The 12,107-nt window shown below is 39.9% G+C and overlaps 1 protein-coding gene across 1 annotated transcript; it reads right to left on the bottom strand.

The window, feature by feature from the left end:
• Nucleotides 1-354: 354 nt before the first annotated feature.
• On the bottom strand, nt 355-11,833 carry LOC117405421 (immunoglobulin-like domain-containing receptor 1). Its single transcript, XM_034008471.3, has 8 exons — nt 11,056-11,833; nt 8,495-8,665; nt 7,947-8,096; nt 7,368-7,487; nt 6,755-6,901; nt 5,791-5,916; nt 2,708-3,558; nt 355-2,488 (listed from the first exon to the last, which is right to left on the bottom strand). The coding sequence occupies exons 1-8, from the start codon at nt 11,102-11,104 to the stop codon at nt 2,450-2,452; spliced, it is 1,653 nt and encodes a 550-aa protein (XP_033864362.3). The 5' UTR covers nt 11,105-11,833; the 3' UTR covers nt 355-2,449.
• Nucleotides 11,834-12,107: the final 274 nt, after the last annotated feature.

Below are 12,107 nucleotides of genomic sequence, written 5' to 3'. Positions count from 1 at the left end.
GATAATGGGACCTCTCAACAGCTAACAGTCAAAACATCACAGCATCACATTGCCTATAATGAGGTAATCAAAAGACTGGGCAATCAGGACTCAGCATTAGTAGTGAATTAAGCTCAAGTCCAGGCATCTGTGGGGTAATATTCACTTGACTCCACCAGACATGTGAATAGCATTTACTGTTTAAAATAATACAATAACTATTTTAGGAAAAACATAGTTTAAAGACAGAAATAATAATGCAAACTGTACTAAATACATCAAGTTTAACTTCACATTTAAATTCCTGGATAGGGAAGAAAAGCAACATGTCAACAGATAATCGACACCTTGTTAACACACAAAATACAAAGAGTGTGAAAGTTAAAACAAATATTTAAACAAAGAAATCCTTACACAATGACAGTATCAAAACAAACTGGACAGAGTTGGTGACAGGCATGAAGAGAGGTTCAACATTGTACTGCACACAAACAATATGTTAGATGCCCACATTATGTATGTCATGTTCCCCATGATAAGAGAATTGCAACCCTGCATAATGTTCTGAAATATATACATTGTTTGGTAATTCAATATTAATCTCACAAGTTCTATCCTGAATTATTTGAGTTGTCAAATATTTCTTTTTTTCCATAATAATATTTGTTTAAAGTTTACAGTAGTGAATTCAAATCCAGATACAGAATTTAAAAACACCACAAACACATTAATTCATCTGTGCCCATTTCCATGTTTCATATTCCAAATCTCAAATACATGCAGTTCATTTTGCTTTATCCATCCCTCCATAAGTAGCAACTTGGTAGTTATTTTAACTAATGTAATCTGTGTGATTTTGTTTGAGAGTGTTTTTTTGTTTGTTTGTTTTAAAAAGCAGCCCTGTGTCCTCACTATAGAAAAAACTCTAAATACATCTGGCTCACCAGAGTGTAACCAGTTACACTCTTGCCCAAAGTGGATGTAAGAAATTCCACATTTGTTCCACTTGGTATTTCTTATTGATGGTTACACTGTGGTGAACCAGATCTCACCAAGATGTGATGACTGAAACTGAAAATGATACAAATGAATACGGTCAAGATGAAAAGTACATGTGATAAACTCTCCGAGAAGAGTATGGTACTAATAATAGTTATAAAAATAATTCTTAGCCAAATGTAATAAACATTAACTACGCAGCATAAGACAAATTGGATGACAAAAGTCCATGAAATCATTTACATCATTTACCAAACTACCAATTAACTCAGCTTGATATAAAAACCAACAACATTAATTTCAGCATTATAAAAAGATTTACCAAATGATACATGCACGCAAGATGCAATGATCCTCTACCTGCTAAGTCACACAGTTTAAAGACCATGACTCTGAACTAGTGGAAATGCAGTCCTCTCCTATATGACTCTCTGTAACAATGTCTTTTATAATTCACATTAATGCAGTGATTGTAATACATTACAATTACTGTGTCAGGACAGCATGACACACTGAACTCCTCCATGTGTCCACACAGCAGGTACAGAAAAGGTAAGCCATTGTGCCCTGGAGAGTCCAGCTTCTATGTCCATCCAGTTATTCAGGGGTGTCCAAAGTTGACCCTTCCACTTCTGGTCCTTGTTCCAATCCTGTTCTAAATTGTTTAATTAAACCTCCATCCAGTCCCTGAAGTAGTTAATTATATCATTTTACCTGTTAAACCTGGAGTGGAATAGCCCTCCAGCACTGTGATTCGACACCCCTGCAGTTGTTTATATAGACTGCATACATAAGGTGATACCCAGCATCTTCAGCGGAAATCCAATCCCCACGATCAAGGCTCAGACCCACCAGCATGCCCTTTGGTCCCATTCACTCTAGTTCCTATCAAGTTGGGCTGGAATTATAAATGGTGGATGAAGATGGAACAAGGTCTTGTCCACAGAGTCACTTGTGGTATTTCATTTACAGACAGAATTTGGACAGAAACAAAACTAACAATAAGCTAGTGCTGCATGAACCGATTATTGGATTATTCGGAGTGAGCTCTCCACAGAAAACAGGTGCTGACGATCAGGTGAGGGTCAGTGGCATTGATAGGGCTGGTTTACCATTCCAAGTGAAACAAGTAAAGTAACAGCTGCTTGGGTTTGTGATGATTGCTGCTTTTCTTAGATTCTGTGGAGAACAGTGATCCACACAAACCCAAGCAGCTGCTTCTTCACTTGTTTCACTTTGAATGCTAAAGTAGGCTAATCAACACCAATGACACCTCACCTGTGAAGTTCTTCATTCAAATAATCGAATACTACTACTCCATGCAGCACTACAATAAGCATCTTATCACAAATACACTGAAGAAGCTATGAGTAAATATGAAAAAAAAAAAAATACAAAAAAATGTAATGGTTCAACTAAAAAAAAAAAAAAAATACTATATTTACAGAAATGCTAAAAAAGGTGCCTTGCTTCATATCACCATACTTCTTCCACTCCGGGAACTTCTTTCCTGCAGCAAAAAAAAAGGAAAAATGTAGAAAAAACAGGATGTAGAAAGATGTAGAAAAAACAGGATGGATTTGTTCTGTGCAATTTCCTCCTGCCAGAGCTAACACATTATAAACAATATGCTGTACATTTTAATCTCATTGGATTTTAAAATCCATAAAGCCTCCCCTCCTCAATTTATTTACTGTTTTAACATGAGCATTTGTAGTTTGGTACTTACTGAATATACTTCATTGTTGCGGTGTGCACGGTTGTTGGCTCTTCCTTGCATGATATCTACTGAGCTGTAGCTAGGAGGCTTTTCCGGCCAGTCTCCTTCCCGGTCTCTGTTGCGACTCCTGCCGTTGCCTCCCCTCCGGCTGAGGTCTTCGTCAGAGCTCCAGGAGCGCCTGCCTGGCGGGGAGAAGCTCCTCTTCCTGCCCTGCGGGCGCCGTGGTTCATTGGAGAGACCGTCCCTGCTCCTCGATCTCCGACGGCCTGCATACCTGCTGCCACCGCTGCCTCCAGTGTCGCCCCGTCCCCTCCTCCCCGCGGCAGGCCTCCTGTGGCCATCGTATTCTGACTCGTCGCTGTAGCTGCGCAAGTCCTCCCGGCGGGAAGGGGAGAACTCCCTCCTGGGGCTCCGTCTGTTGCTCTGTACATCATCTCTCCTCCTCCTGGCGTCCGGAGGCTGTTGTCGGTTGAGAAGGCTGGAGTCCTGACTGGATCTGGATCCTCCCTGGTTGCGGGGCCCTCTGGCACCCCTATCGCTTCCTGAATAGTAACCCCTGTTGCCCTGCGATGAGTTGTCACGGGACAGGCCCTCAACAATGGGCGGTAGGTGGATAACGCGCCTGTCAATCTCCCGCACCTCAATGTCGTTCAGTGATGACAGAATGCTGGGCGGGCCTCCCCGGAACTGGATGTTGTTTGCTCCGCGGTGCGGTGGCGGTGGCAGCTGCTGCAATGGGTGGTTTGAGTCCAGGGTCCTCATCTGATTCTCAATGTAGTCCAGGACAGAGTTATTGGCAGGGTGTTGAACTGTCGGGGGAGGCAGCGGCATCATTGGGATGTTCTGCTTGAATGCATAGTCTGAAATAAAGCAAATCATCATCAATAAGCAAGTGAAACAGAAAATAATCATCAGAAAAGCAAGACTGTTGCTTACAGATAGATGTTGATTTGATATCTTTACTAACTGGGTGAAAATCTGCATATGGCTAATCCACTGTGGCTTCAGGGCTCATCAGATTACATTTTTCAAACCAACATGACTGTAAAAAGTTAGTTTCAGCTGTAATATTGTTCAACCCAGATCAATCTAAAAGCAGAAAAATACAATTTAAAGTGACTCATGTTTTTAAACTGTAAACACAATATGCTTCTATGTTTGACTTATTTAAATGTTTTTTACAACCACTGAACTTGCTAAAGATATATCTAGGTTGTCAGTACTGCAGGCTGTAGGCTGTATTGCTTTGCTTTACTGCCATCTACTGGCAGCAAGAAGTCCAGCAAAAAATAACTAAAAGTCAATTAGACACATGCTCCATGAGGAATCTTTATCATAAATTAGGGCTTCTGATTTTCAGTTTTAACCGATAAAACACCCCCCAATACAAAAAAAATGAAATCGTTGGATAGCCAATAAACACCGGAAAAGCTGTGGAAATGGTTATTCAATTCACGTTGACTTTACCCTATTCCCATTAAAAAATAAAACCTTCTACAAAAATAATAATAAATACATATCCCAGTGCTGCTGGGCAATGTCCCGCCTTCCAGACTTGCATATATCATTGATTTGTTCTCAATACTTTAAACCCACCCCAACTACTGAATGACAGCACATTCCTACATTTCTATTGGAGACTCCGCTTGCCAGATCTAAAACGAGATTACAAACAGGATGGAGGCTTGGTAGCGGGATTTCAAGCTGTATTACAGTTAAGATACAGAGGACTTAAAACAGAATTGTGGTGAAATGTACAAAAATGCCTACGCACAAAAACCCCAGAAGAATGTGCCCGTGACCATAGGGATTTCGTTGTGGAAGACAGCAAAGGAAAGAAGGTACAACTTAAGTGTGCAAGTACTGTCGAGTTACTACAATAAATATTTTGACAGAAAAAAAAAACGCTCAAGCATTTTGGAAAGTAACCAAAAACACTAATTTTATACAGTATATCAAAAACGAAAGCCCCGAAAAAAACGATTTATATAAAACTCGAAAATAGCTAAAAATAAGCACAGAAAAATACAATTAATAAAACCCGAGTTTTTAGTAGTACTGAATATATAATAGTATTTTATTTTACATTTTTTTGATTTAGTGTGTCCAATTATTTTACCCCCTGATTTTCTCCCCAACATGGAATGTCCAGTTGTTTTCCCCTCACCACAGCGGTTCCCCACACAGCACAGACCCCCTCGCCACAGCGGTTCCCCACACAGCACAGACCCCCTCACCACAGCGGTTCCCCACACAGCTCAGACCCCCTCACCACAGCGGTTCCCCACACAGCACAGACCCCCTCACCACAGCGGTTCCCCACACAGCTCAGACCCCCTCACCACAGCGGTTCCCCACACAGCACAGACCCCCTCACCACAGCGGTTCCCCACACAGCACAGACCCCCTCACCACAGCGGTTCCCCACACAGCTCAGACCCCCTCACCACAGCGGTTCCCCACACAGCTCAGACCCCCTCACCACATAGGTTCTCCACACAGCACAGACCCCCTCACCACAGCGGTTCCCCACACACCTCAGACCCCCTCACCACAGCGGTTCTCCACACAGCTCGGAACTGAAGGTTCAGTGGGTGTCCTCCGATCCCACAACCAAGCCAGCTTCCTTTTTTACACTCAAACTCGAAAGCGAATGTCAGAGAGCTACCGGCCTCTGGAGGACAAAAGCCAGTCCTGCAGGTGTCCACCTGAGCTCACACGGTGCCTGGCCAGTAGGGTGTGCTGTAGTGCGATGAGAAGAAAAAATCCCTGCCTCCCTAATCCACGTAAGAGCCAGAGCCAATGGGACACTGCCTTCGGAATCCACAGCAAAGTCTGGCGACTTTGCACAGCCAGGACATAAACCTGCACTTCTCTCACTGTATGACTCACCCTGCACACCACACGGCTGTGCTTTTACCAGGTGACCCTTAATATATTATGATTGAGTGTGAAAAGTTCATCAGAACTGTAGCGGTGCATGGACTAAACAAAAAGCAGAAACATTGAAGATATCTTATGCATGTTCACCATGTAACAAATGCACTGAAGATGCACAATACACAAGTTGAAAAGGCAGTGCTGTACTGTACCTCTAAGCTGTGGGTTTGAGTGGTAGGCTGAAGATCCAGAACCCACCGGTGCATAAATAGGTTGTCCCACAGCCCAGGGCATAAGAGCCTTTTGTGCTTCTTTTATCATCTTGTAGCGCATCACAGCTGAAAAGAATACAGGAGATGGATACATTAGGTATTGAGAATGTATTACCACATATCATGAGGCATAAAATACCAAAAAAAAAAAAAAAACAAGCAAATGTTTCACATAAAAATCATTTTAAAGTTGAAAATCACTTTATCACTTTTTCTGTTTACCCTACATGAATTAACAAAATAAGTGTGTGTGTGTGTATATATATATATATATATATATATATATATATATACACACACACACACACACTTCAAAAACACCAAACAGCTTGATAGTCTTTATATACCTCCATGAAAACCTCAGGGTGTGAGAATTTCAATTTGCAGTCAGTAATCAGTGATATATAGACAATAGGCACTTGTATGAAAATGTTAGACCACTTTATGCTTTAATTATGCATCTTAAACTTCTAAACAGTCTCATGCATTTACAATTTGTGGCTATGTGTTCCTTTTCCCTTACTATTTTTAATGAATTGCATGTATGGCTTATTAAAGTCATCAATTAAATTAGACAATCACTCATTTGCCTATTTTGACAATTTTCCAATATTTTCAGTTCCAGTGGTTTGATTTCATATTCACAACAAATCAACACAACAGTGGGGTGTTCCAGTATATGTGCACACTATTGTATATACATATACTAAAAAGAAAAACAGAAGGTCATTACTGTTTAGCTATTCAAGTACAACACAACTAATTCTATGTTTAACAACTACGTGGCATCATTTACTGGATTATAAACATCTAAACATTAATGTAGTCTGAATCCCAAAAGGTTTAGTATATATTGACAGTACAAAAACACAATGCATTCCGCATTCTTCAGCCTTCTCCTTACCCTTCTCTGGGCAGCAGCACCTGGTAGGGCAGCAGGCACAGCGCACGTAACAGCAGCAGCGGTGTGGGCAGCACTGGCACCAGCAAACCCCGAGCAGCAGAATCAGAAGCAGGATGCCCAGGATGATGAAGATCACTACCAGCCAGTCTAGAAGAGGAGATCAGAGGAGGAGGACAGTGTGATCATGATGACGTGATAAACGATCGTAACGGGTTAGCTTGCCGAATACATTTTGCAACCACATAGATTCTCTTCCTGTACAGCAGATATTAAAGCCCCACCTGAGTTAAAGACTCACTTTCCTTCTAATAGTACGTGAGGTGGTGGCCCAATGCCTTCTGCAAGGAAGTCAAGTCAAAAGTAGCCTTAAAAGAAACTTGAGTCAAGCAGACAAACATTTTGTCCGGTGCCTTCTTTAGTGTACTTCTTCTCAAGGCTCTGGGCATTTATTACTTTAGTGTTAGCGTTTCTAATTAACTCATTTAATATCAGGGGACTAGAATTTATTAAAAAAATAACAGCTTTCACTCCCCCACCCTCCCCATCATTTACCATGAAAATCATACTGTCTTTGAACGTGAAACTGGTAAAAGGTACTTCTCCAGTTACTTACTGTAAACTACCAATTTGATCTCTTTATCAGAGTCGCCTGTGGTGTCGCCTGATGCTTCAATGGAACAAAAATAGACCCCATGATCCCACCACATCACTTCACTAATCACCAGGTCAGCCTCTGGGAAAGATGAGAAATGCAGTGATCATAGTCAGGTCCTACAGTATACCACCACTTTCAAGTATTACATAAATCAGCCTACCGCCTCAAACCCAGACCTTGTAATCATCCGTAAGTTTTTGTTACATTGTACAATAGTTTATGTCAAATTCATAAATCCTTTTTTTTTTTTAATTGACAATATATGATTGACCAAACAGTAATTGATCATTGAAATGAAAGGTTTAAACCTTGATTGCAGCCTTACTTATTGTTAAACCTAGGAAGGAATGCAGCAAATCATTACCCAAGAATTCTACTTTAGTATAAAGCTGAGCAGGATTTAGGAATGCTAATTTTTAAAGCAGCTGGAAAAATGTCTTACGCTAAGGCTGAAACAGATAGGACAGGTGGTAACTACAGCAATGTTATTAGTGGGCTTGGGGCTGTGTTTACATACCAGGTGTTTCAAACACTTACTGTCTTGAATGGTGATTTTCCGCTGCCTGTATTCCATTCCCAGGACAGGCTCATTCCCCCCTCGTTTCTGGATCACTACCCTCACCTCTCGCATGCTGTCCGAGCAATCATTGGCAGGGTCCTGGCCCAACTGCAAGGAAGCCTGATACCCTGGAAAATACAATACATTTACATTAGCAATTACAAATTCCTAAGTGTTTTGTCCTGCTATTAAACATACTGCTGTTTTTGGTTTTGGAGAACGCCTGCCGAGTAAGACGTATTGGAAATTTTTGACAAATTTGGGTTGATTTTTCATACATGATTTATAACGTGCAAACCAGTACACAAATTCAAGGCTCAGATTTTTTTTTTTTTATGGTTGTATGTGTTTTTTTTTTGGAAAAATAAATAGGCAAGCCATAGAGAATAGTGTTTTGTTTTGTGCATTCTTTGCTTCTGTCTAGGAGGTATTGCTTTTTCCAATCAACACATCTTGTATTCTTGCAGGTCTGTTTCACCCACTCTTCCTACACCCAAACGGACTACAAACGACTTTCATTGCTTACCTGCAGAATAGTAGTCAAGGATGGGGTCCTTGCAAAACGACTTGTAACGCCAGGTGACCAAAACATCCTGAAGGTTGCTGGAGGTGGAGTAGTCACATCTTAGTCTAACAGTGGCAAAGAGTGAAGTGTAGCGCTCAGTCTCAGGCACAATCACCAGGATAGAAACACATCCTAGAGAAAGAGAGAGAGAGAGAGAGAGAGAGAGAGAAGAAAAAGAAAGAAAGAAAGAAAAACTTTTTAAAAGCTATTTAATAAATCAATTATAAAAAAAATAAACAATTACATTGTCATAAAAACAAAAGGAACAGGATTAATCAATAGCAACACAACACATTTTAGACAAATTAGCCCTTAATTTATCACCCTCATAAAACAGCATTGTTAAAACACCATTTTATTTTAAAATTATCCCGGTCGTGGGTCATTTTGTAAAATGTAAAATCAATTTTAAGCTTAGTGACTATCAGCAGCCTTAAAAAACACAACACATTGTGAACGCTCAACCCCCCTCTCTGAATTGTGCGGTTTTAAAATAGCTACTTTGGCTTGGCCCATGATAAAGTTGACAGACAGACGGACAGACAGACAGACAGCCCGAAGCATCAGTGGCATGTAGCTCTCTCGGAACAGGAAATGCAGGCGTACCTACTGACTTGGAGGTCACTTGCATTCTTGTGTTGTATTAATATCCCTGTTGCAAGGGCAGTCATGAACACTTGATCTAACACTATGATAGTCAATGGTAGAGGCTCGATTTGAGTGATGGTCAAGTACCCCAGGGATTAAAATAAGACTCCAAATGCATAGTTGTTTCACCCATTCCAATTTTTCCACAGTGTACAGGTAACAAGCTCAGGTCTTATTAAACTCGTAGTATAACCAGGAACGGATCGAACTGCTATGCCATGGGAGTCTAATTTCCATTCCTGTATCCTGACAGTGGACTTGTCATGTTGCATTACTATCATTTTGACTGCCTGTTGTTGTCCTACATGCTATGTGTAATGCTAGGTGGTTTTGTTTTCAGTCGCTGTATGTTTTTGGTATAAGCAAAATGACAGGATGGGTGGGGGATGACTTGTTTGTAAAATTTGACATATGAAATAATTTTCAAATCAAAATCAAACAAGCAGGTGGGCACATTTAATTCTCAACCATAAAACTGGACTTCTATACAATAGTTTGGTAAGCCAACAAGAGGTTGTTTTTACTGAATCTACAAACTAAATATCTCATTGGCTCCCTCACCTTTACTAACATTCTACACATCCAATCGTATTAGACCTGCAGAGGTGAAACTACAGTATATACTTCTCCAATGTGACTGGGTCTGATTGATGTTTTGTTACTAACTGTTCCTGTAAACAGACACAATATTGTTAGTCCACAGCAAGCCGAAATGGGCACCACAATTTCTCTGCTTCTTAGTTAATTAACAACATGCGCAAGAGAGCTGTGAGACAGCAAGAGAAATATCAGGATTTTGCTTCTGAACATCAGGACGATGGACATCTACTGGGAAATCGTGATTGTCCCACCAATACGAAGGAACTGATGGCATGTATGACTTCCTGTCCTACTTGTGTGTATGGGACAAACCAGAAATACTGGTAGATCAATTAATCCAGCTGAAAAAAGAAACTACTGTAATATTGAAAGGTCGGGGCAGTCCAGGTCTTACATTTTCTTCAAACATGGCTACGAATTTGATTAGATACATTCCCTACCCTTTTAAAAATAGAATAGTATGTGTATTCTCAAAGTCTGGAAGTACATACTTTGTGTACTACACTGTATCTCTGTGTGAGCCTTGTCTTGCACATAACCCACAATTTATACTAAAGCTACATTCACTTTTACTTCACAAAATGTATTGTGTTTTTATTTTCTATTATTAGAACTGCAGTCCCACTCCACTATTACCATTTCTCCTTGTTCAACTAGTTTTAGTTTCCATCTGAAAGCTTGGGGATTCCCCAGTAACATTTTTGGTTTACTTTTCTTCTTTACTGTATAGCAAGATTTTTTATATATTTGTTATAACCGAAACAAAGTCACCAGTGGTCACTTCCCAACACACTGAATTCTCAAATGTAAACTGAAAAAACTACTGCCACATAATAATGACAGCTGATCCTACAAACACCACCTCACAAGTTCCGCTGTTACCCCAATACACTATCACTACAAACACATTATTATTATTATTATTATTATTATTATTATTATTATTATTATTATCATCAACAACAGCAGCAGCAGCAGAATGAATACAAGCACACAATGAAACACACTCCATACACATTCAAATAAATAACATGAATAGCACAATAATGTCCCAAATACTGTTTTGTTGTTGATGAGTTAACAGCACCAGTTTCACCTGTCGGGCATTAACCCTGAGCGCATGCGCCATTTCCCCAGCACACCAAAAGTCAACTTTTGAATTACTTTGTTGGTTAAAAGGGTAAAAGATAATTGTGTAAGCATGTTAATTGGTTCAATATGTTGTATCGACCTTAATGTGTGATAGTACATAGAAATGTTGGTTTTAAACTTACCTGTTGAAAGGCAACCAAGCAGAAACCCAGCCAGTATCAGTTTCCTCATTGTATTTGATTCTCAGTCGCAAAGGTTACCGTATTTATCCGATTTAGTTTCGTTTTTTAATAATCACATTATAATAAAAGATCGACGTTTCCAAAATGAATTTTATCTTTTTTTGTCAGCACGTATATTCCTTAATTTTGTGTTTTTACTTTGCACCTGTTGAGATCTGTATGCGTCTGGTGGTATCATGTTTTCCAAAAAACCGGTTTCAGTAGACATCTCTTCATAATAAAAGTATGCCCTCCTCTTTCTGTTTGCGCTTGTTGTATGACCCCTCCCAGACACAGGTGAATCACGTGCCCTTCAACAGCGCAGGTTGGTACTGCGTATTGTCATGTAAAATGACTCGTAACATAAATATATGTTGTTCAGTCTGTAGACGTATTTAAACTTCAAAATGTCGGTTTATACTATAATTCCACGCTACGATATTAAAATTGAGGTAAAATAGTTTACCCTGACAACCATTATGCTGCAGATGTGGTTTATGTATCAAATAACTTCCACAACTTAAACACGGGTTGTTCCCTACCGGTATTTGCAATAAATAAATACATAAATAACATTTACCCCATGTTTCTCACGCTGAAATAACAAAGTCCATCAGTATATTTAAATGTACTACCATTGATAAATGCAACTCGTACATTTGGCAGATCACCACTTGGTGTCACTAACTCCTACAGCTTACTGATCAATCACCCGGCAGTCTTTACTTTCCTATCTCTAAGAGGGGGGAGGGGGTAACACAAGCTACCCAACGAATCCCATAATGCATCTAAAGCAGCAGTGAAAGTTCAGGAAACTAGAGCACACATTTGTAGCCTGTGTGGTCAGATGATTTATTGAATTATACTGTCAGATATATTTAAAACAACGTAATATTTAAAATATGTGAAATAACATCACAACAAGCCATGTGGATATAATAAGTAATCTTCTTACTGCTGCTGAAGTACCATTAGTAAAAGTCTTGAATGTTTGCAATGACTAAGCAGAGCAC

This window comes from Acipenser ruthenus, chromosome 9, assembly GCF_902713425.1.
Source record: "Acipenser ruthenus chromosome 9, fAciRut3.2 maternal haplotype, whole genome shotgun sequence".
In the NCBI taxonomy this organism is placed as follows: domain Eukaryota; kingdom Metazoa; phylum Chordata; class Actinopteri; order Acipenseriformes; family Acipenseridae; genus Acipenser; species Acipenser ruthenus.
This window is presented reverse-complemented; position numbering and strand designations above follow the sequence as displayed.

Coding starts and splice junctions, on each gene's coding strand:
- LOC117405421 (XM_034008471.3), bottom strand. CDS start 11,104: ATGAGGAAACTGATACTGGCTGGGTTTCTGCTTGGTTGCCTTTCAACA. Junction 8,097..8,494: donor CCTTGACTACTATTCTGCAG/GTAAGCAATGAA, acceptor TGTATTTTCCAG/GGTATCAGGCTTCCTTGCAG. Junction 2,489..2,707: donor GCAACAATGAAGTATATTCA/GTAAGTACCAAA, acceptor TTTTTGCTGCAG/GAAAGAAGTTCCCGGAGTGG.